General features: G+C 41.1%; 2 protein-coding genes across 13 annotated transcripts in view; one reads left to right on the plus strand and one right to left on the minus strand.

Moving 5' to 3' along the window:
• The window catches only part of LOC134359827 (formin-binding protein 1), a 223,553-nt gene extending 222,731 nt beyond the window's left edge, over positions 1-822 (minus strand). For all 12 annotated transcript variants that reach the window (XM_063073538.1, XM_063073537.1, XM_063073547.1 and 9 more), the window contains exon 1: positions 581-822. In XM_063073538.1, the coding sequence (XP_062929608.1) occupies positions 581-604 (24 nt within the window). In that variant the 5' untranslated portion in view covers positions 605-822. The remainder of the gene's footprint in view (positions 1-580) is intronic.
• Positions 823-11,281: 10,459 nt separating this feature from the next.
• gpr107 (G protein-coupled receptor 107) overlaps positions 11,282-27,857 on the plus strand; it is a 113,620-nt gene continuing 97,044 nt past the window's right edge. The window contains exons 1-3 of the mRNA XM_063073548.1: positions 11,282-11,383; positions 20,128-20,250; positions 22,287-22,337. Coding sequence (XP_062929618.1) covers positions 11,282-11,383; positions 20,128-20,250; positions 22,287-22,337 — 276 coding nt within the window. The remainder of the gene's footprint in view (positions 11,384-20,127; positions 20,251-22,286; positions 22,338-27,857) is intronic.

Here is a 27,857-nt window from a genome sequence, read left to right on the forward strand (position 1 = left end):
AGGGTAAGTGATAACTTGCAACCTATTAAAATACCTTTGTCTGCCCTACACCAAGGTCTCGCTTCTTGCTCAATCGGCCATTCCTCTAACGCCCTGCACAGCAATAATTTATTTCGAAAATGCCTGCTGTCTTGCAAATTAAACCAGAACCACTAGGATTTTCAATTCAAAGAGCAAAACAATTCAAGTAATTAGTTTCCTCTTGGCTCAAAGAACTCGGTCTATTTTCCATCGGGAGTCTGTTTTTTTTAAAGAAAACGGGGATTGAACACTAAAAACATAATTAAACAACCCTCAATCCTCCCCGCGCTTCGGATAACATTGATATCCAACGTCAATCTCTTCTTCACAGATTTTATTACGTGAAATTAAAACTGGATGAACATGTAACACCAACTGTAAACCAGCTATGATAAACGCTGCAGCTACATATTTAAAATAGAAGTAATAATTAACCGATCAGCAAATAAATGCAACAGTCTCCTTCAAACTATCTCCTTTCGTTGTGAAATGGGTATTTTTCTGGCGTTTAATTAAGATCCACGTTTATTTTCCCCTGTGTTCCTTCTCTATTACTCACCCACAGTTCCGTTCCCCAGCTCATGGTCGGCGGGTTATTCCAGAATTAAAAATAAAAATTAACTGAAGCGAAAACCACAAAGACGCCACCGCCGGCAAATGACAGAGAGAAAAAAAAGTGGCCTGAATAATCCGCTCGGTAAGAGGAGGCTTTTGTCTGGATTCGGCTCACGATTTATTTCCCTTTCATGGTTCTCCGCTCCTCACCCCACAGAGCAGTTTGACAATATGGCCAACGGCTGACAGCGGACGGGCGGGCGCGCGCCGGCGGGGGCGAGCGGCAGCGCCGGCGCCGGCGCCGGGGCCGGGAGCGCGGAGTGAGCAGGTGGGAGGGGAGGGTGTTGACACGTGTGGCAGTGGGGAGCGCGCCTGAGGGGCAGTTGAGAGAAGGATGGAGGGGTTGGGAAGCGGAGGTGGAATCTGAAGGCGGGGAAACTGGAGGGAGAGTGTGTAGAGGTGGGGAACTTGAATGGGGGAAGTGAGTGGGGTGGCGGAATTGGGAGGGACGAGATGGAGTGAGGGGATTTGGGTAGAGGAGTGGATTAGGGAAGAGGAAGGGGAAGAGGTTTAAGTGGGTGGAATAGGAAGGGTGAGAGGTGTTGAGGAAGGAATAAATGGTTGGGGAAAGTAAAGGGAAGTGGGGAAAGGGATTGTGGAGGGGGGGAGAAGGGAGTGTGGAAAGAGGGGAGGGATTGTGGAGGGAGGGGGAGTGATGGTGGAGGGGGGAGAGAAGGGAGTGATGCGGGGAAAGGGATTGTATAGGGAGGGGGAGAAGGGATTGTGAATGTAGGAAGGTGGAGCAAGGGATTGTGGAGGGAGGAGGGAAGAGGATTTGGGTGAGTGGGGGGAATGGGACGGGATTGGGGAGAGTAGAGGGGAGGGATGGGGAGAGTGGAGGGAGGGAAAGGAAAGGGGTTGGGAAAGTGGAGGAAGAGGGGATTGTGAAGAGTGGGGGAGGGATTGTGGAGTGAGTGAAGGGGAGATTGGGGAGCAGGAGGTTTTGGGAGGAAGGGAGGGATTGGGGAGAGTGGAATGAGGGAGGGGGAGGGATCAGGGAGTGAGGGAGAGGTATTGGGGAGAGTAGGAGACATTGGAAAGAAGGGAGGGAGGGATTGGTGAGAGGGAGGGAAAGGGATAGGGGAGTGAGGAGGGAGAAGGGTTGGTGAGTGGAGGCAGGGGAGAAGGATTGGGGAGAGGGGAAGGAGGGGGATTTACTGGGGAGAGTGGAGGGAGGGAGAGGAGGGATTGGACTAAGTAGAGGGAGGGGAGAGATTGGGGAGTGTGGAGGGAGGAAGAGGGACTGGGGAGTGTGGAGGGAAGGAGAAGGATTGGGGAGAGTGGTGTGAAGGAGGGGAGGGATTGGGAAGTGGAAGGAGAGGAGGGGGAGCGTAGAGGGAGAGAATGGGGGATGGGTCTGGAGGGATCGGGGAGAGTGGAGGGGGAGGGAAGGAGGGAAACAGTGCTGTGCATGGGAGGGAAGTTAAGGGGTGGGTATAAAGTGAATGTGAAGTGGAAAGTGATAGGAGAGGGGTTAAGGAGTATAGTGGGAGGCGAAGAAAAGTGGGTGAAGTAGGAAGAGGAAGGAGAAGCAATATCTGATGGCAGGAAGGATGAGGTTAGTGAGGGCATGGTGTATGTGTCAAATGTGTGGGGAGAGGTATGATGGAGTGTGGGCAAGATGGAGTTAAAAGGCTGAGAGGAACAGGAGGAGAGCGAAATGCAAAAAAGGGAACTAGGAGTAAAGTGGGGGTGCAGAGAAGGGTGATGCAAGGGGAGAATGTGAGACATGAGATGGGTAATGTAGAGGGTAAGAACAAGAAAGGTAAAAGTAAAGAGAGAAAGGGGTAAGGAGTGAGGGAGAAAGGAGCGAATGGAACAGGGATGTTGTAAAGAGGGTAAGTGAGGTTTATAATAGTGTTAATGGAATTGAGGGAAGACTTGGTGTAAGGGACAAAATGTGACAAGTGAATATAGGGGTTAAAGAATAAACAGAAAGCAAGATAGAGATGGAGGGATGTGAAATAAAGATGTAAAAGAGGGAATAAGAATAAAGGAGGGAATGGAGGAAGGGCGAAGGAGAGTATGGAATATTGAACTGGAGTATAAGCTGGGGTCGTGGTGGGAAGGGGGAACAATGTAATAGGGAGAGTAGTGTGGTAAAAGAGGTAGTTTTGGGGGACGTGAGAGGGAGCGAAGGGGAGATGAGACAAGCGAGCACGAAGAGCACCGTAAGGTACAGAACGAGCGTTTATGTGCGTAAGGAATGCTTAGGTCCCTGGAAACGGGGCCAAGGTACGAGGAACGTCTCGCTGTCCTGAACATATGGATCGAAAATTGCTATCAAGCCGAATGACCTGTGCATGGGAGGCACAAGAGAGTCTGCCAATGCAGGAAATAGTACTTCTCTATTGATCCGCTGAGTCCCTCTAATATTTTATGTGTGTTGATGTGAGCACTGATCGCAAAATGCGCCAGAAGCCCTGGGGGCAGAGGGCGGGGAGGCGCGTCCATTGAATAAAATTGTTTTTAAAAACGCCATAACACACAGTATGCGTTGGAATTTCACCTTTTATTCAATCTGCAACGGATCTGAGGGCATGAAAGTAATTGTAAGGTTGCAGTGAAGCGCTGCGCGTTCCAGTAGCCGTGGCATATACACGCCACGGGTTTGGCGTTGGTTCGTGCTCGGTCCCGAGGCCCGGTGAGGCCCCGCCCCTCCATTCAGATTCCTACAACATGGCGACCTCTACAGACCATATTGGCGAATTGCAATCTCCACACCTGAATTTTCGGCTATAATACTGTTTATAAATCCTTCGCAAATTATATTGAAGAATAAAGTTCTGACGAAGAGTCTATGAGTTAAAACAATAACTCAGTTTCTCTTCCTACATACTTCTAATATTTTTTGTCTTAAACTTCCAGAACCTACATTTGATTTACATTACTCCTGATTCTCACTCCACAGATGGTACCTGACTTGCTGAATCGTCCCAGAATATCTTTGTTTTAATTTCAATGTCTTCAGTATTTTGCTTTTACATTAAGAATGACATACCTGGTTGCTATATTCCACGACTAATTGTCCCACACCTTACAGTTATCTGATATATTATTCACAGTCTGGATTGAAGACTATTGTCTGTAAAAGGAGGTTTGTAGATGGAGATAATCGAGTCTGTTGTACCCTTTTTTTAAATGGCTGCCTGGTTGGATTAGGAGAATTGTCACAGGACAGGAGAACTAATGATAGAATACTTCTGAGGAAGGGCTTTTTGACCTGCAACACTAACTCTGTTTTTCTTTTCACAAATACTGCCTCACTCGCTGAGTGTTTTCATTTAATACAGAAAGATACTTCTAGGCCCTGTGACTCCATAATCACTATTAGTAACATTTTTCACCAGTCTTGCACTAATCCCACATTCCTATCAACTCCTCAGCCAATTATACTCAGCCATCAATACACTTGGGCAATTTAGTGGTCAACTAACATGCTAACCCACACATGTAGGAGGAGTTGGGCCATTATTTAAATAGTTTATATCTATATTAGTTTGAAAATGAAGCCTATCTAAATTGCTACTGACTTTTTTTTAACAGGGCATAGCAAATAAAAAAAAACACAAGAATTTTGTAAAGCTAGCAAATTAAATAATATTTTCTGTGATTAGGACAAACTTCAGCCTCTGGAGTGTCAAAAGGTTGGAAAGACCTCAAGCATATCAGAAATACAGTGTGTTCCTTCTCCTGGATTTAATACAGTCTTTAACAAGTTAAAAAAAACATCACGGTCCATGATCACAACTAGAAGACACATACTTCACAAGACACACAATAATAGAATAATAAAACTAGAAATGTTCTAATGCCAATGAATATAGTCATTAGAGATCATGTAATTAATTATGCGAAAACACACTGCTCAATGTGCACTTAAAGGCCAAAGTCCAATGAAAGAATGCATCTAAAGAATAGATTGTGCATCAAAATCACAACAATATGTCCAGCAAATTACTGACAGGCATGCCATTTGTAGATTGTTAAGCATTATCAAGGCCATCTACATTCCAAATGTGCGATGGCCCACCCTTAAAAAACGTAACAAGGACAGTTAATGTTGGCTAGATAGCAAGGAACTCCCTATATGTGGCTCTTCGTATCCCACTGCATCCATGTACTAGGAAATTAAAAAGTAATTTCATAAAAGGGTTTTAAACAGAAGTCTGTCAATCTAAAGCAACTGTGGAAATCATCAAATGTGGCTGTCCTCAAAAATTCACGGCCATTGTTTGTCATTATAGCATGCAAACTGATTCTAACCAGGAAGTTCACAATAGATACTGTGGTCAGTCAAGGTTTTGTCATCTCTTTTTCACCGAATTTGTGTACTTCATTTAGAACCAGCTCCACCTAATAGCCCATATAATAGACAAAAGATGACTGAGAAATGTTTAAACTGTTTCATCTGCATCGTAAAACTAAGATCACTCCACCCTGAATGACTGAGCTACAGTAAGCGAACAACACTCTCCCATGTGCATATTCAAGGACCAAACTCTGAGTCATAAACTCTGTCATCTAAGCAGACAAGAAACACACAAAAAATGCTGGAGGAACTCAGCAAGTCAAGCAGTATCTATGGAAAAGAGTAACCAGTCAAGAAAGTAGCCTTTCAGTGAATATCTGCAAAACAATTGTCTTTCTCGATCAACCTGCGCAATGTAATAAATAATAAAGGTCCATGACAAAGCCCTGAAAACCTGAACTACTTTCCTTTCTTCAAGAGCCATGTTTAAATGAATTGGTAATAAACTTCACCATTAGTGCCTTCAAACAAAGCTGGCTCAAGACCTCAGAACTGGTACAAATCTTGTGCACTGCCTAAAGCAGGCATCTCAAAGCACTGGAGAATTATCATTGACACTGTCACCATAGGTATAGTTTTTTCAAAGTTCAAAGTAAATTTATTATAAAAGTAAATATATGTCATTATGAGATTAATTTTCTTGTAGGCATATTCAATAAATTCATAGAATAATAACCATAGCAGAATCCATGAAATACTGCACCAACTTGGACACATCCAGCGCACAATGGACAACAAACTATGAAAATATAAAAGAAATAATAAAACCATAAATATCGAGAACATGAGATGATGAGTCCCTGAACATGAGCACAGTACAGGTCTTTAGCACTTGTCTGGGTACCCCGTCTGGGCCGAATGCTTGCCTTGGGTTCACCTTCCTGAAGGCTGCTTGCACGTCAGCCTCAGAGGCTGAAATCATAGGATCATCGAGGGGATGTGGGAGTTCACAATGGTCCCTCCATGTCTTGACAGTCAAAGCGAGCATAAAAGGCATTGAACTCACCTGTCACCTATGTGACTGAATCTAACTTAATTAGCTTTAATAAGAGGTGAGAGTATTCAAGCCCTGCCGCAACTGTGAAGTACCCTTCGTTACCCACTGATGTGAGCAGCAGGTGGAAGGAACATTTACTTACACAGCAAAGATGCAGCCCATCACATCCACGCTGGCCATCAAGTACCAATCTATACTAACTCCATTTACCAAGATTGTTCTGTAGCATTATTGATTCAAGTGCTCAACTTATTCATTCTGAGTTATTCTGGAGGAACCACAAACTAACCATTTACTGGCCATCTTGAAGATCTCCAAACTTCTTCTATTTTGGAGAAAAAAATGGAAGTTACTACAGATTCTACTGATAGTCGTGACTTGTGAGTTTTGGTCAGTACAAATTGGTGATAACATCTTCTCATTGACTATCAAACCAAGTGCACCACAAGAATGCGTGCTTAGCCCCCTACGTTACTCTCTCTGTACTTATTCCTGTATGGATAAGCACAGCTCAGGCTCCATTTATAAAATGACACTGGTGTTGATAAAATCTCGGATGGCAATGAGGAGGTGTACAAGTCTGAGATAGATCATTGGTTGAGTGGTTTTGTCACAACAGCTTCACACTTAAACAAGGAATGGATTGTGTATTTCAGGAAGGGGAAGTCAGGAAAAACATACACCAGCGCTCATTAATGGGTCAGCGGTGGAAAGATTGTGCAGCATTAATTTCCTGGGTGTCAACATTTCTGGGGATCTCTCCTGGGATCAATGCAACTATGAAGAAAGCACACTGGTGGTTCTACTTCATTCGGAGTCAGGGATCTGGTATGTCACTAAAGACTCCAGCAAATTTCTGTAGAGGTACAGTAGAAACCATTTTGGCTGGTTGCATTGTGGAGGATCCCATACAGAAGAGGCAGCTGAAGGTTGTAGGTTCATCTAGCTCCATCCCGGGCACAACTCTCACCAGCATTGAAGAAATCTTCAAGAGGGGATGCCTGAAGAAGGCAGCATCCTATATTAAAGACCCTCACTATCTGGAACATGTCTTCTTGTTGGTAACACAGATACTACTGTCAGGGGGAAGTTACAGGAACCTGAAGACCCACACTCAGCTATTCAGGAGCAGTATTTACCACTCCATCATGAGATTTTGGAATGATGCATGAACTACTTCAGTATTACTTTTTTGCACTATTTATTTATCTGTCTTGCCACTTGATCCACATGGGAATTGGGAAGAGAGAGTGAGGCTGACGCTGCGCAACTCTCCCTCACTTAAATCCAAATCACGCGCTAGTCTCGACACCATCATAATAGTGTCGAGGTCCTCATCGACGCCAACGATGGACGAACAGCCAACCATTTATTTATTTATTTTGTAATTATAGTAGTTTTATGTCTTTGCACCACACGGCTACCACAAAACAACAAACTTCGCATCATAAACACAAGAGTTTCTGCAGCTGATGGCAATCCAGGCTAACATACTTAAAATGCTAGGGGGAACTCAAGAGGTCAGGCAGCGCTGATGGAGGGGAGTGAACAGATGTTATTTCAGGTCATGACCTTTCATCAGGATTGGAAAGGAAAGGGGAAGAATCCGGAACAAGAAGATGGGGAAGGAGTACAAGCTGGCAGGTGATATTGGGAGAAGACAGGAGAACGTGTTTGATATGGTTAATAAATCAGCCATGATTGAATCGCAGACCTAATTTTTAAGGTCTAACCCTTGAATCTTTTCCTCTGTCCACCTGTTCAATTCTTCCCTGAGAAAGTTCAGAAAAGAATGTCTATTCCGGATCCAATGTAAGGCATGCGAACAGTGTGGCTGGCCCTTGGGTACCTACAGAGTGCAATTAAGCCTCAGGTTGACATTTTAGGATGTTGACATGAGAGATAATTGATCAGCTTATCCTTAGTTAGATTTGGATAATTCCGCAAAACAACAGATTTCTTCATTTCCTTGAAATGACATGATATTCAAGTCTCAGAAACCTTCAGAAGCAAAGGGACTATTCTGCTAGACCAGGGGATTGCAACCTGAGGTCCATGGACTCCTTGGTCTTACTCCTTGGTAAGGGTCCATGGCATAAAAATGGTTGGGAACCCCTGTCCAAGACATTTGTGCCAGGTTTGAGATGCTGACTTTCTTTTTTGACCAACCTTTTCTGCTGTCACCCAAATGTGTTAAGGGCAATGATTAATTTTATTATCTGTGTTGTCTTTGTTGAGTGGTGGAAATGGAAAGTGGCACATGTTTTCCAGGATTTCTATGAAGTTTTATTGTTTGAGATGTGTCATTCAGTGGGAAAATTTCATCAAGGATTATTGATTGGCACATATGCTGAAAGTATATAAAATAATGAGAGATTTGGGCAAAATGGATAGTGGGAAGCTATACCCTTTGATATGTCCTTACACAACTGGAGAAGAAGGATGCTTATGTGAGAATGCTGTTCTTGGACAACAGTTCAGCATTCAACATCGTAGTTCCATCCAGGCTCAACAAGAAGCTCAGAGATCTCGGCCTTGACCCTGCCTTGTGCAGCTGGATCCTGGACTTCCTGTCAGATCGCCAGCAGGTAGTAAGAGTGGGCTCCCTCACCTCTGCCCCTCTGACCCTCAACACAGGAGCCCCTCAGGCTCTCTGTATACCCATGACTGTGTGACCACCCACAGCTCCAATCTGCTAATTAGATTTGCTGATGACACTACACTGATTGGCCTAATCTCAAATAATAATGAGGCAGCCTTCTGGGAAGAGTCATTACCCTGACACAGTGGTGTCAAAAGAACAACCTCTCCCTCAATGTTGCAAAAACAAAGGAGCTGGTTGTGGACTACAGGAGGAATGGAGACAGGCTAACCCCTATTGACATCAATGGATCTGGGGTTGAGAGGGTGAACAGCTTTAAGTTCCTCGGCTGTGTGGTGAAAAAACCACAACAGTGCATCTTTCATCCCAAATAGTTGTAGAACTTCCTGCGGAAACTAAAGAAATTTGGCCTGTCCCCTAAAACCCTCATAAATCTTTATAGATGCACCGTAGAAAGCATTCTTCTAGGGTGCATCACAACCTGGTATGGAAGTTGTCCTGTCCAAGACCGAAAGAAGCTGCAGAAGATCGTGAACATGGCGCAGCACATCACACAAACCAATCTTCCGTCCTTGGACTCACTCTACACCGCACACTGTCAGAGCAGTGCTGCCAGGATAATCAAGGACGCGACCCACCCAGCCAACACACTTTTCGTCCCTCTTCCCTCCGGGAGAAGGCTCAGGAGCTTGAAGACTCGTATGGCCAGATTTGGGAACAGCTTCTTTCCAACTGTGATAAGACTGCTGAATGGATCCTGACCCGGATCTGGGCCGTACCCTCCAAATATCCGGACCTGCCTGTCGGTTTTTTTGCACTACCTTACTTTCCATTTTTCTATTTTCTATTTATGATTTATAATTTAAAATGTTAATATTTACTATTTTTTACTATTTTTAATCTTTAATATTTGTAATCCAGGGAGCGGGAAGCGCAGAATCAAATATCGCTGTGATGATTGTACGTTCTAGTACCAATTGTTTGGCGACAATAAAGTAAAGGAAAGTAAAGTTTGTTATGGGGCCCCAAATCCTAAGAACTTTCTATAGGGGCACAACTGACAGCATCCTGACTGGCTGCATCACTGCCTGGTATGGGAACTGTACTTCCCTCAATTGCAGGACCCTGCAGAGAGTACTGCAGACAGCCCAGTGCATCTGTAGATGTGAACTTCCCACTATTCAGGACATTTAGAGACAGGTGTGTAAAAAGGGCCCAAAGGATCATTGTGGACCCGAGTCACCCCAACCACAAACTGTTCCAGCTGCTACCATCTGGGAAACGGTACCACAGCATTAAAGCCAGAACCAACAGGCTCTGGGACAGCTTCTTCCATCAGGCCATCAGACTGATTAATTCATGCTGACACAACTGTATTTCTATGTTATATTGACTGTCCTATTGTACATACTATTTATTATAAATTACTATAAGTTGCACATTGCACATTTAGATGGAGATGTAAAGATTTTTACTCCTCATGTGTATGAGAATGTAAGTGATAAAGTCAATTCAATTGAATTCAATAGGTCAAGAACTGGGCATCTCAGTGTAAAACAAAGGAAAAGGGAATTAAGTGACAGGCGGAGAAAAAAAAATCTTTTAAACAGTCTGTGGCAGGAATTTCCTCACGGAGTTGAGGAAAAACTTTTTCACACAGAGGGTTGTGGTTCTGTGGAATGCTCTGCCTCAGAAGGCAGCAGAGGCCAATTCTCTGGATTATTTCAAGAAAGAGTTAGATAGAGCTCTTAATGATAGCGGAGTCAAGGGATATGGGGAGAAGGCAGAAACTGGATACTGATTGTTGATGATCAGCCATGATCACAGTGAATGGTGGTGCTGGCTTGAAGGGCTGAATGGCCTACTCCTGCACCTATTGTCTATTGAATCTGAAATTCACTACCTACAGGTGAAGTGGAGGTAGATTCTATTGTGGCTTTCATGAAGGCTTTGGATATATATCATGAAGGAAAAATTGTGAGATGTGGAGAAAGGGCTGGAGTGGAAATGGTGAAATGCCCAGATCCAATAGAATGGGTGCCCTCCTTCTAGCTGCAACCATTCGATGGCTTTCTTCCACCTTCCCGCTCACCAGGTTTCACCTATCACCTGCCAGCGAGTACTCCATCTCCTTCTCCCCTTTTCTTATTCTGGCTTCTTCTTCCTTCCTTTCCAGTTCTTTTGAAGGGTCCCGTCCCAAAACGTTGTCCATTTATATTCTCCACAGATGCTGCGTGACCTGCTGAGCTCCCCCAGCATTGTGTGTGTGTGTGTTACTCTGGATTTCCAGCACCTACAGAATCTGTGCTCATGGTCCTTTTATTTTCAAAACGAAACTATTCTTTACTTTACCCATAAACCATTTTACTTTAAAAAAGTTTAGTGGGATGTGGGCCAAACGCAAGAAAATGGGACGAGCTCGGATGAACATCTTGTTAGCATGGACGATATGGGCCGAAGGGCATGTCTATCTGCTGCAGAACTCTGATCTCTTTACCTTCAACTTAAAGAAAAGCAACCTCCGTGTAAATGAGCTTTATATTTTTCTCTCTGTGTGACCGGAGCGCCGCAGCTCTGCATCTCCAGAGCCCACACTTCGCTCTGAGGACGGGCCGCCCTCCATCAACTCCATCATGTCGTCGGGCAACGTCAGACCAACGCTCCTGCTCGTTGCCACGGTCCCCAATAACCTCTGACCCCGGAAGCTGATCCGGCTGGTGACGTTGTTTGAAATATGGCGGCGATGAGGACGTCTGCTGTTCGGAGTTGGAGCCTTCTTCAGTGGGTTTTGTTGTTGACAACTGTTCGATGCCGAATCCATCATCTGATCTTGAAGGTAAAGGCCGGTGCTCTTACAGCTGTGCTGTTCTTTCTTCAGTGACTAATCCATCGGGGGTTGAAAACGTTGTAAATGACAGACCCAGCTTGACATACAAACATTGCAGGCAGTGGGGACTTGGTCTATCGCTCCGAGATCTGACAGCTGCAGAAATCGCCTCTTTTTTTGTATAACAATGGAGAACGGGCTAGTTCTCGTCGAAATAACGCGAATAATCAACTTCATTATTGTATCTTTTTTCACCTTCCCAAACATGCTACCTCTTGGGTTTTGGTTGCGTTGGTGCAGGCCATCTAGTGATACCGCATCACATGGCTGGTTGACGTGTGCTAGTGGCAGTTGGCGGAAAGGACAAGTTAAACCAGTTTACAATGATTATCCAAAGGAATACTGAAACGCTGAAAGAATGGACAGAGAAACCACTCTGTGTTTCGGGTTAGTGAACCTTCTTCACTGTTCTCCTGGCTGACTGGTTTCTCTTTCCTGAATTTCTTCTTGACTCACTGAATTATTCTAGAATTTCTGTTTTTATTTCAGGTGCCAACATCTGTAGTTTTATTTGTTTTCCAACGTCCAAACACGTACACTTCCAACATGCAAGATTGTATTTTAAACCTAAATGTCTTTAAATGGGTTTGCAATCTGCTTTGTTCCTACCTTTTAAGATGCTGGCTATTCTGAACTGTTCTATCCTACTGAATGTGCAGTGAATTGTTTTAAGGCCCAGAAATGTAGTTTTCCAGATAATCTTCTTCTTCATGTGCCATGAGCGTTACACACTTGGGCGATCATGGCACTCCACATCGAACGATCCCTCTCAGCGTCAATGATATCTTGCACACTTAGATCTAGTCATAGTCATACTCTATTGATCCCGAGGGAAATTGGGTTTCGTTACAGTTACACCAACCAAGAAGAGATCTGTTAGTTCTTTCACACTGTCCATATATTTTCTTCTTTGCCTTCCTCTTCCACGTTTCCCAGGCATACGGCCTTGTAAGGTAAGGCATTCTATTTCTCCCTTTCTGATGACATGGCCCAGAATTTAAGTTTCCTCTCATTTAATGTTTTCATTAAAGATCTTTTTGTATGGGCACGTTGGAGTACTGTCTCATTAGTTACCCTCTCTCTATATGATATTTTCAGCATTCTTCTAAGAAACCTCATTTCTGTTGCTTCTAAGTTTCTTTGGCGTTCTGGTGTTATAGTCCATGTTTCGGAAGATTTTTAGCAAGATTGACCAGATGTAACATTTTAGTAACCTAAGCCTTGTTGTCATAGAAATGTGTCTGTTGGTAAAAATGGGTTTCATTTTTTGGAAGTTGGTTTTGGCAATGGCAATTCTTCTTTTACTTTACTTCTAGCATCTTGTGATATAAAACTACCAAGGTAATTAAAGCTGCTGTTTTGTTCAATCTCTTGGTTACCGATGTACAATTGGCAGTTGGGAGTATCCTGCTGTTTTGATATTACACGTACCATACATTTAATTTTTTTTACAGTTGATGGTTAGACCAAAATCTGCACTTGTTTGTACTACTTTGTCTAGGAGAATTTGTGGGTCTTCTGCAGCACTTGCTATTAGGGTGGTATTGGCTGCATATCTTACATTGTTGATGTTAACACCTCCAATTTTTATCCCATCTAGGTGCTCTCTGAGAATCTTTTCACTATAGATACTAAATAATTCCGGCGAGGCAACGCGTCCCTGTTTAACTCCTCTCTGAATTTTAGTCCAACTGCTTATATTATCATCAATTTTTACCGCTGCCGTTTGATTCCAAGATAAATTTTGGAGCAGTTGTTGGTCCCTTCCGTCAATGTTTAGTTCAGCGAGAATTTGAAATAATTTTTCATGTTGCACTTTGTCGAATGCTTTAGTGAAATCAATAAAACATAAAAAGACATCATTTTGATATTCAATTGCCCTTTCTGAAAGCATTCGTAGTATGAAAATTGCATTCCCAGTTCCTCTATCCTCAATAAACCCATATTATAGTTCCGAAGTTTCTGGTCTCAACTTGTCTTTAATTTGACTCAGAACAATTCTCAACAAAATCTTTATTGTGTGACTCATAAGACTGATTGTTCTCTAATTTTCGCAGTCAATAGTTCCAGGAATTTTTGACAGAGTTATAAATACTGATTTCAAGAGATCGTCAGGCAATACACCAGACTCATATATGCCATTAAACAGTTCAAAAAGAATATCTATGCCCAGATCTTCTAGGGCTTGTATCATTTCCACTGAAATTTCATCAGGTCCAGTGGCTTTACTATGTTTCATGCTTTTCAGGACCCAGCCACCCCATACACCCCATCTAGATAAGATGCCTATTATTTTATTCTTCCTATTAAAACAGGCAATTTAGAACTTCCCAAATATACTGTACTGTCACATATTTGTCCACTAATCTAACCTATTTTTTCTCCTTTACATGAATACTTTCTTGTCTATCTTTGTGTCAACAGCAAATTTGGCAACCATACTTTCAGTATCATCCAAATTATTTAAACATGTTGTGAAAACCTAATGTCAGTGCACTTATCCCCATGGTACAGAATACCAATTTGAACATCCAATCTTTGATTGACTATAAATTTTATCTCTTACACACCAGCTATATATTCTGCAATGCCTTATTCAATGCCTTTTGGAAACCTAAGCATGATAAATCCACAATTTCATCTATAGCCACAACACATATTTAAGGGATGCCATTAAATTGATCAAACATGGTCCCCCAAAACCCTATTGACTTTGGCTAGTTACGTTGTATGTTTCTAAGAGCTTTGTGTTAGCGTCGTTAAGTTTCCCATTGACAGATGTTAAAGCTCACTGCCATTCATTTACTGCTTCAACAGAATAAATTAAATAAACTAGTTTGTAAATTAACAAGCATTGGATTGTTAATTTACACACTATTACAACCTTCTCTGTGGATGAACCAGGAGGTATGTCATCTGCTGAAGGCTTGGTCTGTGGCATTCAAGTCTGGTGATCCAGGTCTGTACCAGAAAACCAGGTATGATTTGTGAAGGGCTATTTCAAGGACGAAGAGACAATTTCGAACTAGGTTGGAGGCGACATAGGATGCACGGCAGTTCTAGGCGTAGCTTAAATACCATCTATAAATTTGCTGACAATACAACCATTGTTGGTAGAATCTCAGGTGGTGATGAGAGGGCGTACAGCAGTGAGATATGCCAACTAGTGGAATGGTGCCACAGCAACAACCTGGCACTCAACGTCAGTAAGACGAAAGAGCTGATTGTGGACTACAGGAAAGGTAAGACGAAGGAAGACATACCAATCCTGATAGAGGGATCAGAAGTGGAGAGAGTGAGCAGCTTCAGGTTCCTGGGTGTCAAGATCTCTGAGGATCTAACCTGGTCCCAACATATTGATGTAGTTATAAAGAAGGCAAGACAGCGGCTATACTTCATTAGGAGTTTGAAGAGATTTGGTATGTCAACAAATACACTCAAAAACTTCTATAGTTGTACCGTGGAAAGCATTCTGACAGGCTGCATCACTGTCTGGTATGGAGGGGCTACTTACTGCACAGGACCAAAAGAAGCTGCAGAAGGTTGTAAATCTAGTCAGCTCTATCTTGGGTACTAGACTACAAAGTACCCAGGACATCTTTAGGGAGCAGTATCTCAGAAAGGCGGCGTCCATTATTAAGAACCTCCAGCACCCAGGGCATGCCCTTTTCTCACTGTTACCATCAGGTAGGAGGTACAGAAGCCTGAAGGCACATACTCAGCGATTCAGGAACAGCTTCTTTCCCTCTGCCATCCGATTCCTAAATGGACATTGAATCTTTGGACACTACCTCACTTTTTTAAAATCTATGCAATATATGTAATTGATTTACTTATTTATTATTAATATTTTTTAAAATTCTATTTATTCTTATTTTTTTCTTTTTTCTCTGCTAGATTACGTATTGCACTGAACTGCTGCTGCTAAGTTAACAAATTTCACCTCACATGCGGGGATAATAAACCTGATTCTGATTCTGATCTTCTCTGAATCTGGGAAACTTTCAAAAAGTATGCATTGCCTATCTCACGAGCCACTTTAAATGTCTTACGATAGTCCACTAAGGTCCAGGGATTTGACAGTCCCCAGCTCCAACAATTTGCACTGTACTATTTCCACAATAGTTTTCCTGATATATTCCTCCCTTCCAGCTTTTGATCTACAGCTATTTTTGGAACTTTGCATATTCATTACGATGGAAATTGTTGCAAAATATCTATTTCAATTACCTGCCATTTTTGTTTTCCACGATTAATTTCTCAGACTCACTTCCTTCTAGACCAATATTGACATTTATTTTGCATATCTGGCGAGCTTTATTTCATCCAAGAATAATTTTATCCTTATTAGTTTTTGCTTATTCTTTCCACATTTTTTGGCCCAATTTTCTGATTTACTGTCTGTCTTTGCACAGTTAATACAATTTTTAAACTTGTGCTTTATGATTATTTTTCCTTGCAACATACAACACTTTTGTAAAGTTATAAAAAAGTCAGGGCTATAACAGAACTAGTACCTCTTTTCATTTGATGTTGACTGCGAAGTGGAATTGTAGCAGATTCATTGTAATATTTATGAAAAGAAACAAATTAGTAGGTTGGGTAAGAGTAGCTGGTTCTACACCATGTAAACTAAACCAGTACTTCACATTTCCTTAAACTACCCAGAATATCTCCCATAGCCATTGAAATTCCTGGTGGAAAACAAAGGATAAAATATTCTGTGAAATCTCTCTGTGATTCTTTCCAATATTAATGGCAATCTCAGGGTTCATATGAAGCAAGTATTAATTGCAAGGAAACTGTTGTTTTCTCTCACCCCTTTCTTCTCCTCACCTGTCCATCACCTCCCTTTGGTTCCTCTCCTCCCTCCCTTTTGTCCAATGTATACTGTCCTCTCCTATCAGACTCCTTCGTCAGCATTTTGTCTCTTCCACCTGTCTCCTTCCAACTTCTCACTTTATCTCTCTTCACCCACCCACCCATCTCCCCCCCATCTTGTCTCACCTATTATCTGCCAGCTTGTACTCCTTCCCCTCCCCCACCCTATTCTGGTTTCTGCTCCCTTCGTTTCCAGTCCTGATGAAGGGTCTCTGTCCAAAATGCTGACTGCTTATTCCCTTCCATGGGTGCTGCCTGACTTGCTGAGTTCCTCCGCCATTTTGTGTGTGTAACTGCAACAAAACTGTTGTCTTTCTAAATATAGAGAAGTTTTGACTGTTTGTTCTGACTCCTGCAAACCAACTGATCTGTCGCCTAACGTACTGAGATCTGATTTTTCAATTCCCTCAAAAATGAAATGTTATATTAGTTAACCATGAATTATGAATAAAAGTTTGTCAAACATTTTATCAATAAAAGCTTATCTGTTTACCTCCACTTAGAATTGATGGTGACAGTAAAAACTGAAAAATATAATGTCATAAAATACCTTTCTCTGCTCTATTTACAGTTCTAATAGAGAGTAATATTCTCTGTTTTCTGAGGTAATATATTTCTAAAATTATAAGTTTGGCTCAGCATTATTATACTGATAAAATACTTCTCATAGTCACTCGGAATTGGAATCTGGCTAGAGCTTTTAATTATAAAATGACTATTGTAAATGCGAAATGTATTGGAAATTCAACAGCAAAGCTGAGTGCTTTATTAGACTATTGTGTACTGCACACCTATAAGATCAATTTCTTGTTGGGGTTTGTATTGTTTGCTGATCATAGTCCAGTTTATCGCATATGCCATGGAGGAGGAAGTCATTGCTATTGGGTAGCAGTTGAAAAGAATAGAGAGAAGGTTTTGTAAAATATACCATTTATATTGATTCACACTCAGATTCATTACATTGATAACATAACATACTATTCATTACTTCAACTACTGCACAGAGTCTTGTCATCTTCAGAAGTTTTCGGATGACTCTGCCATAGTTGGATGCATCAGCAAGGGAGATGAGGCTGAGTACAGGGCTACGGTAGGAAACTTTGTCACATGGTGTGAGCAGAATTATCTGCAGCTTAATGTGAAAAAGACTAAGGAGCTGGTGGTAGACCTGAGGAGAACTAAGGTACCAGTGACCCCTGTTCCCATCCAGGGGGTCAGTGTGGACATGGTGGAGGATTATAAATACCTGCGGATACGAATTGACAATAAACTGGACCGGTCAAAGAACACTGAGGCTGTCTACAAGAAGGGTTAGAGCTGTCTCTATTTCCTGAGGAGACTGAGGTCCTTTAACATCTGCCGGATGATGCTGAGGATGTTCTACGAGTCTGTGGTGACCAGTGCTGTCATGTTTGCTGTTGTGTGCTGGGGCAGCAGGCTGAGGGTAGCAGACACCAACAGAATGAACAAACTCATTCGTAAGGCCAGTGATGTTGTGGGGATGGAACTGGACTCTCTGACGGTGGTGTCTGAAAAGAGGATGCTGTTCAAGTTGCATGCCATCTTGGACAATGTCTCCCATCCACTACATAATGTACTGGTTGGGCACAGGAGTACATTCAGCCAGAAACCTATTCCACCGAGATGCAACACAGAGCGTCATAGGAGGTCATTCCTGCCTGTGGCCATCAAACTTTATAACTCCTCCCTTGGAGGGTCAGACACCCTGAGCCAATAGGCTGGTCCTGGACTTATTTCATAATTTACTGACATAATTTACATATTACTATTTAACTATTTATGGTTCTATTACTATTTATTATTTATGGTGCAACTGTAACGAAAACCAATTTCCCCCAGGATCAATAAAGTATGACTATGACTAAGACAGTTGTTCTTTGACCATCATCAATAGGCTCAAACATTGATAGGTTCTTTACTAGTAAGGGTGTCAAGGGTTATGGGGAGAAGGCAGGCGAATGGGGTTGAAAGGGATAATAAATCAGACTCGATGAGCTGAATGGCTTAATTCTGATCCTATGTCTACGGTTATTGTAAGAAGATCAAATATATAGTTTGGGTGATAAAAGATCTTTGAGACTCATTCACGTTTACCCAGTACTGTGCTTTCAGTGTAGTTGTTTGACAGGTGCGTTAAAAGGAGAAAGCCATGTGTTAATGTTAGGCAAAAGCATGATTCTAACTCTCATTTCTGTCTAGTTAAAATGTTGATGTAGGTATGGTAATATTTTATTGATTATGCGTTCAGCCAGGGAGACAAACAGAGAACAGGATTTTGTGATATGTTTATTATGACACGAGCAGAATGTGTCTCTCCATGTAGACAATGATACAGGCTTCATGAAAGCTGCCATTCAGCGGTGTGGATAATGTTACTCACTTCAACACCGAACTAATTCTACAGCCTATGGACTTGCTTTCAGGGACTCTACAATCCATGTTCTTAGTTTTATATTTGCACAGTTTGTCTTTTACAGTTTGCACAGATTGTCTTCTTGGCTGTTTGTCAGTCTTTGTGTTGAGGTTTTCATAGATTCTATTTCTTTATTCTACTATGAATGCCTGCAAGAAAATGAATCTCAAGGTAGTATATGGTGACATATATGTACTTTGAGAATAACTTTACTTCAAACTTTGAATTAAGCTGCTAACAGCAATGTATCAGAACATTTCATTATACCTTTGTTTTTATTTTAGCTTTAAAATGTGATGTTTCAAAAAAGACTATAAATTTTACTGTAGTAGATCTGAAGATAATAACAAAACATTGGAATCAGCATGGTGCTGAACAATGTTAGTTGTTAAAGCAGAAACAATTCTCAAAAGGTGGAGAGAACAAATGTTTGTGGCATGGTGTAGAAAAAGGGAAACTGGTGACGTTAGTTGTGTTGGTGATAGCTCATTAATCCCTGCAGATCTGTCTGGGGAACATGTGCATAGAAGGAGATCGATGAGAAAGAAGGGACTGGGAAACATGTTGGTGCTGTGAGATACAAGGCACTGCAGGTACTAGAAATTTGAAATAAAAGGGAGTACTAGAAATATCCAGCAGGTTTGTGACCTTTGATTGGATGTTGGAAATCAGAGTTGTGGATAGAGCCACTGCAGTGTCTTTGATAAGGAAGAGATCAAGGAAAGATAGAATGACTCCGCTGGTATTATTGTCAGCTAAGAAAGTATGATGAAGACTGTGAAACTGAGTTCTACAAAATATGAGAACATCTGTTGCTGAGCAGTAAGATAGGTGTAATTTATTCTGAGTAATTGAATGAGGAAGAATAGAAGATCAATGCACTTCACTGTGAACCTTAGAAAGGAATCAAGAAGCTTAGCATCTTGGATATTTGGCTATAAATCATTGAAAACAACATTAAAATGCTAAAGCTAGAAGCATTAAGGAGACCATACTTTTAGTATTTCACCTTCAGAAGATGGATGAAGCCTGTAAGCAAAGGACAAATGAGGTGCACTCTATATAAGGAAGTACAAAGCCAATAAGTAATATTATCTTTTAAAGAATGGAATTGTGAAATTACAGAAACTTAAGATGAGCCTTTTTGGTCCATTGTGTCATCCTGAAGATTTAGAGGCATACTTTCAAAAACAAAAGTAATTCACTGTTCAAAGAATGACTAGAAGAACAGGAATATGCTTCTTGTATTTTCTAACATCGGGCGACAGGCTTGGTGGGCCTGATGTCTTCCAATTCTTCTGTAGAAGTCTTTGATTTTTCTCTTCTAATCATGGAATATTATTGCAATCATTAACAGAAAAACTATTCCTCTTTGCAGGATGATGTTAGACAGAAGGTCCATTTAAACACATTTGGTTTCTTCAAGAATGGAAATATGTCTGTGGAAATGACCAGCTTAATTTCTAAGGATTTTGACTTCAAACTTGTTGAAAATACTGCGGTGAGTTTATTTTTTTTTCACTCCTTTGCCAGACTACAATGTTTACAGCCGCAGCATTCCATTGCTCTAATTGCACTTATTTTCAGAAATTAGCAAGGTTAAAGTAAAATTCAGTATATATATTGGTTGGATGCAAAAAGCAATTTGATAAATTTGTTTATTATTGTCATGTGTATCAAGGTGCAGTGGAAAGCTTTGTCTTGCATCCCAGCCATACAGATCACTCCATTACCACGGTGCATTGAGGTATTAAAAAAGAAAACTATAACAGAATGAAGGATAGAGTGTTACAGTTACAGAGAAAATGCTCTGCAGGTAGACAAAATACTAAGCCGTAGCGAGACACTAGATTGTGAGTCTGAATCTATCTTATTGTACTAGTGGACCATTCAATAGTCTTTAAAACAATGAGATGGAAGTTCTCATTGAGCTTGTGGTACATGCTTTCAGGCTTTTGTATCTTCTGCCTGATGAGAAAAGAGAGGATGTCTGGAATGGGTGGAGTCTTTGATTAGGGTGTCTGCTTCTGTGATGCAGTGAGAAATTTAGACAGAGCCCATACGGGGAGGCTGGTGTTCATAATGTGCTGAGCTGTGTCTACAACTGTCTGCAGTTCCTTACAATCATGAGCGGAGCAGCTACCATTCCAAGCCGTGATGCATCCAATTAAGATGCTTTCTATGGTGCGTTGTTAGAAATTGGTGAGGATCAAAGTGGACATGTTCTGTAACAAGATTATATCCTCCCGAATTAGATGTGCTGCTGAGCTTTTTTGGCCATATTGTCTGTGGTTGGACCAGTTGAGGCTACTGGTGATGTTCACTCCTAGAACTTTAAGCTCTCAACTTTCTCTGCCTCTGCACTATTGATGTATACAGGAGCTTGTATATCTCCCTCCTTCCTCAAGTCAATGTCAATTTGTTGACAGTGAGGGAACGGTCGTTGTCATGACACCATGCCGCAAGATTCTGTATCGCCTGAGATTTGGCCAACTATGATGGTGTTAACTGTAACTTATAGAGCAGAATCTGGCCATGCAGTTGTACAGGGAGTAGCCTGAAGACGGAGGACGCAGCCTTGTGGAGCATGAGAGTCAAGGACAGTCGTGGCAGAGGTGTTGCTGCTTTTCCGTACTGATTGTGGTCAATAGGTCAGAAAGTCAAAAATACAGTTGCAGAGGAGCTGTTGAGTCCTTGCAAGTATCACTGGTTAACCGTACAATATTTTTTATTAATGCACTTTAGTTTGTTATTTTTGTATGATTCATCTGCAAATTTTCATCCTTGCCTTGATAAGGTCTCATGTGTTATATGTACTACTATGTTCACACCATGGTTCCAAGAAACGATGTCTTGTTTCTATATACATTATATGGTTATATACATTATTTACGTATATGTAGTTAAATGACAATAAACTTTACTTGATGTGACTTGAGGTTTACATCAAGACCAAGACATTGAATTTACAAGATAGACCTATCATTTTTGGATTTTGGATGTAACTGGCTTCTTATTGTCACATATACTGAGATACAGTGAAAAGCTTTTGTTTGAACATCATCCAGACTGGTTATTGCTGCCATTAGTACATCAAGGTGCTACAAAAGGAACACAAGATAGTGCAGAATGTAGTGTATAGTTCAGAGAAGGAGCAGTGCAATTAGACAAAGTTCAAGGGCCTTGATGACATAGACCGAGAAATTGAGAGTTGATTTTATAGGAGGTCCTTTCAATAGTCTGATAACAGTGGATAGAAATTCATTGAGCCTGGTGTTGTGTGTGTTCGAGCTTTTGTAGTTTCTGTCCAATGGAAGCATAGTAATTCTTTGCAAGATGGGAAAAGGCAGCAGATTGAAGTTGAAAATCAGATCAATCATAAGTTGCACCATAGGCCTAAGGAGTTGTAGAGCCTGCTTCTGCTGTTTATGTTCTTGTGACATGCCTGGACATTTTCTGAGCTCTGAGGTAAAGAATATAATCTAAATGCTTTTTTTTTCATTTTCTCTTTACATTTAACGTTTCTTTATATTTCAGTTGGGGCTAAGCTTGGACCGAACAAAGAATGATGGTTTCTCATCCTATTTGGTAAGTCAGCAGTTATATCTTGGAATGAAGTTTTCAATTAACATTTACTTTATTGCTGTTTTTCAAACTTCAGTAAGACTGTACTCCTTTGCACAAATGGTCATTCTAGCTTTGTGAACTCAGTGGGAGCAAGCAATTCACTGGATCTTGCAAGGCGTCGGTGTTGATTTTTTCCTTCCATCTATTGTGACTATGAACTGAGTCACTGGAGAGATACTGAAGCTGGTTGATGTAAAACTTCTTCATCAAAGCAAGCAGGCATTCTTTTGGAGGCTTCAGCAGAGTCTCCTTTAACTCAAAGTAAGTCAAGTTTTTATAGCCTTAAGAATAAAGGTAACAGTAGGTGATTCAATACAATTTCAATAACTCGAATCATATAATTTACTCCAATATTTCAAGTCTGACAAATTGTTCCATTGAATTACCTACAGCATTTCAAAGTAAGTTTACTATCAACATACATCTGTCACCATATACAACCCTGAGATTCCTTTCCTTGTGGGCAGTGCATATCGAGACCATTAATGAATCCTTGAAATTGAGTCCATAGGTTGTGGGAATGGTTCAGTAATGGGGCAGGTGAAGTTGAGTGAAGTTATCCCTGCTGGTTCAAGAACCTGATGGTTGAGGGGTAATAACTGTTCCTGAACCTGTGGTGGTGTGAGTCCTGAGGCTCCTGTACTACTTTCCAATGGCAGCTGTGAGAAGAGAGCATGATCTGGGTGGTGGGTCCCTGCTGATGATGATGGTAATATTGTAACTTACAAGACCTTTCTGAATATTCAAACACCTTTGAGACAAAGTAATTCGAATGCATGATCTGAAAGTCTTTGAAGACAGAGACCCCATATGCTCAGGTTTAGTGTTTTGAGGGCTGATTCTTTGTGTATCCAAATATTCCAATTATTTATAGATCAAATATGCTTATGGCTATGTTTGGTTGCAAAGTGACAACTCAGTCTGATCTGGCAGCTTCCTTGATTTTATTCACAATGCTACAAAATAACTTAGCCATTGTTGCCTGATCTGCTGTCTATCAATGAACATACCCCAATGTCTGGTGTTTGGTTGATGCATGCAAGAACATCTTACGATCATGTCAGTATGCAAATCATCTCTCTTGATCACCCAGCCTCCTGCTGTGGCCAGTAGCCTGTGCTCCATAGATAGTACTGTTTGTTTACAAAGCTGCCCTTTTAATTTCAATCTGATTAATGCTTGCTATTTAAATTAAGAACTGAAGACAAATTCACTTTTGAATTGACGTCTGATATAATTCAGACAATTCCTCAACTCCTGAATCCCTAACATCATCTATGCTCTTTTTGGCCTGGATTTACCAGATATTTAGCAGAGCAACATCCAAGATGAACATGCCTGTCCACTTAAACCAAAGGCACTCAGAGACTTAGAGTGATAATGTCACATTTGACTGTCATTGCTTTACCTGACCACGAAAGGGAGTAGTAGGTTGAATTTGCATGCCTTCACCCACTTATATCAAAACATTTAGTTATCAGTCGATATTTTGTCTTCAAGTTCTTCAAGACCAGTGTCTAGACTCATTTCTGGCCATCTTGATGGATGTTCACTGTGATTGTACCAAATATTCCAATTATTGTCAGAGCAAATATGATTGTGGTAAATACGCTTGTGGCCTTTGTGTTTCTGCCTCAAACCTGCATGAATAATATTTTGTCATGGGTGTTAGTATCTTCAGCCTAGGAAATAAGGTGTAACTCCAGCATTCTTTAATTAGATATCAGAGGCCTGTGGAACTTTTCAAAGCATTTTTCTTAATTGTGTGTTTAAATGTTTACCAGTAATTAATTAGAATTCTTCACAGCAGCAGAGATAATTTTGGTGATCTCATGCATTTGTGGTTGCCACAAAGTGTGAGGTAGGTGCAAGTATCTTTTAACTTTTGCCTCAAAATAAATAAGAGCCATGTTGACTATAGACTGCTTTCCACTAGTTTCATCCAATATCCCTAATTTTGTTCAGAACTCTCCTGAGACGAACTCAATTGGTTTCCCTCTGTAAGGAGTTTGTATGTTCTCCCAGTAACCGTGTGGGTTTCCTCTGGGTAGTTCAAAGCTGTACCAGTTGATAGGTTCATTGGTCATTGAAAATTTTCCTGTGATTAGGCTAGGAATAAATTGGTGAAAATTGCTAGGCAGCATAATTCAAAGGGCCTCTTCTGTGCAGAATCTCAACAAATAAATAAATACATTTTCTTCAGTCATGAAATGTTAGGAATATTTTTCTTAGTTGAAGGCCATGTCTATTGAGGTACAGTAAAGATCCGTGTTTGAGTCTTGACAAATTGCAGTTTATATCATTACCTTTGGAACTGTCATCTAAGTTAGTATATCCGTATATCACAACTTTTCTATGATACAAAGTTGCCAGTATGATAGAACAAAATTAAATGGGGATGTAGATGGATAGAATATGTTATAAAAATATAGTTTTGAACATCAAACTTTTTTTTAAAGTAATGAAGCTCAATATGGCTCTTTACGTGGCCTTTGATGTCAGTGCATGTGAAGCACTAAATTATTATTTTAGATTGTGAAGCATTTAAGAAAGGAAAAATATCAGCCTTTATTATGAGACTTATATAGCAGTGAAGAAAAAAGTGGAACTGAAGCTTGAAGAGCAGATGGCAAAGAAAGCCTTGTAGATATCCTGATAAAAATGTCAAAAAGTTCTTAGATTCAGAGTTCTCTTAAATTTTAAAAAAAAGGTTGCTTTCTTTAAAAGGCAAGAGAGGGGAATGGTAGACAGGCCAGCATAGCAGTAAATTTAATTTCGTCTAATTAAAGATGATTTCCATGTGTTTGTAGTGGATTGGCAAGGTCCAGCTTGGATTTGTAAAGAGTCAGTCATGTTTGCCAAGTGTGATTCAAGTATTTTTGTAAAAAGATGGGGAAATTGCTAGACATCCATGGCAATACTCATTAGGACATGTATATGCTTTATGAAAAGATTTCTTGTAAGAGACTGAAAAATTAGTGTATGTGGAATTGAAAGGAAAAGAATTTTAACAAATATGAAGGTCTCATTCTAAGGAAGAACTAAAATTTGATTGTAAGCAAGGTGGGAGAGCAGAAGACTGATTGGATGAGGACTAACCAATCAGAGAGATGGACTCTGGGGGTACAAATACCACCGGAGTAGACATACCTAGGCATCATCCCTGATGAAGATGGCAGAGCTGATCATCAAAATGTTGGTTATAATTGATATCTGTACCTGTCTGGAAGCCTGAGAAGAGTTTACTCACTTGAAAACATTGTCTATCTGGCTGGGAAATTGGCTGAGATGCTTGAGGCAGCCAGGATAATGGCTAGGTGCTCATATTGCAGCACACGACCAGTGGGATCCCACCAGGATTTATGCTGGGGTTTAGTTCAATAATGAAATAGGAAGTCACAAATCTGTTTGTTTGATGATGCAAATGGACAGCTTTCTGAATGTTGTGTGATTTAAGATGCACACACTTCTGTCGGTTCTCTTCCCTCCTCACTTTCTTTCCCTCACCTTCTCACCTAGAAGTGGCCTGCATACATACTCTGAAAAAGGTGTACTTGACATTAGAAGCTTGCCAAACACCCCAATATTTGATAGTGTGCTTGTCTTCTCTTGCCATGATTTTATTGAATAGCAATTTTAAGGGTCAGATTGTCCAGCTCCTGTTCATGCGTTTTTACCAGAGTAATATTACTATATTAGTAATTATAATATTGTAGATAATAGTACATTCTATAATATTCCTGTAATAGTAATATTTAATGTAATTGCAGTAAGTACTATGCAAAAGTCTTAGCCAATGTAAAAAATTATGTAAAGTGAAAATGCTTTCAAAAATAATGAAATGAAAAGTTTCTAAATATAAAACAAATTACTATAAAGATCAGTAAACAGTTTAAAAAAACACTAAAATCAATATTTAGTGTGACCACCCTTTGCCTTTAAAATTGCGTCAATTCTCAGCATGCATGAACCTTGTGGCGAGGAAACTGGGGACAGGGTGCAAGCTGATTAAAGCTTCCACTGTTCACTGACTAAAGTGAGGAGGGAGATTGAAACACCGAGGCGAACGTGGATGGGGAGCACCTGCTGCCTGCTTTTTGATCGCTGGTGGGATTGTTCTACTGCCAGAGATGGGAGAGGCTGCTGCTGTGCCTGGAGGATGTTACCCAGGTTTTCTGCGTTTGGACTTGGACTGGGACTGTGGACTTTTTTTCAGTTTTGTATTTTTTTTATATTCTGTGTTTGTTGTCCGATCTTCTTGTTTTTTGCCTGCGGGGGAGGGTGATTGGGGGGGGGGGCGGTTGATGTGCCTGTTCTGTTTTATTTTGTGCAGGGAGGGGGGGAAGTTGGGGGTTGATAATAGTGCTGCCGTTCTTTTCTTTCTTGGTTTCATTGCTACCTGGAGAAGAAGAATTTCAGAGTTGTATACTTTGATAATAAATGAACCTTTGAGGTACGCTGTTGTGCAGTTTTATAAGAAAATCAGTTTGTAGATTATTGCAAGCGTCTTGGAGAGCTTGCACAGTTTTTCTGCAGACTTTGGCTGTCTCACTTCTGTCTCTCCAGGCAGCCTAGATGGTGTTAAGATCAGGGCTCTGTGGAGGCCATACCATCTGTTGCAGAGCTCCTTGTTTTCTTTGCTGAAGACAGTTCTTTATGACCATGGCCATGTGTTTGGGGTCATTGTCCTACTGCAGAATGAAGTTGGGACAAATCAGATGCCTCCCTGATGGTGTTGCATGACGGATGAGAATCTGCTTGTACTTCTCAGCATTGAGGATTCCATTAATTCTGACCAGATCACCAACTCTATTTGTAATAATGCAGCCCCAAATCTGCAGGGAACCTGCGCGTGCTTCACTGTTGGTTGGAGACACTCCTCCACGTAGCGCTGTCCAGCTCTTCGATGGATAAACTGCCTCCGGTTTGAGCTAAAATTTTCAAATTTTGACTCATCAGTCCAGATCACTTGGTGCCATTGTTCAGCACCCCAGTCCTTGTGTTTGTGTGCAGGTGAGTCTCTTGACATTGTTTCCACTTCAGAGGAATGGGTTTTTGGTGGCAACTATTCCATGAAGACCATTTCTGACCAGACTTCTCCAGACTGTAGAGGGGTATACTTGGGTTTCAGTCATTTCTGTGATTTCGGAGCTGACAGCAGTGCTGGGCAACTTCCAATTTAGAAGGGACATCAGTTTGATGAATCTCTTGTCTGCTATACTCAGTTTCTGTGGCTGAGCGGTGCATTTCTGGTCCTCAACCTTGCCTGTTTCTTTGTGCTTCTTCAGAAGAGCTTGAACAGCACATCTCGAAATTACTGTCTGCCGCAAGCTTTCTGCTTGGGACAGACCCAGCTGATGCAGGATGACCACCTTGTGCCTTGTTGCTATACTTACTCTTGCTATGGTGTAAGAATTGATGGTGCGAACATTAAACTGTTTGGTTGTCTTTTGCCCAGTTTGATTCCTTCTTTCAGTTAAT

Source organism: Mobula hypostoma, chromosome 21 (assembly GCF_963921235.1).
Source record: "Mobula hypostoma chromosome 21, sMobHyp1.1, whole genome shotgun sequence".
NCBI lineage: Eukaryota > Metazoa > Chordata > Chondrichthyes > Myliobatiformes > Myliobatidae > Mobula > Mobula hypostoma.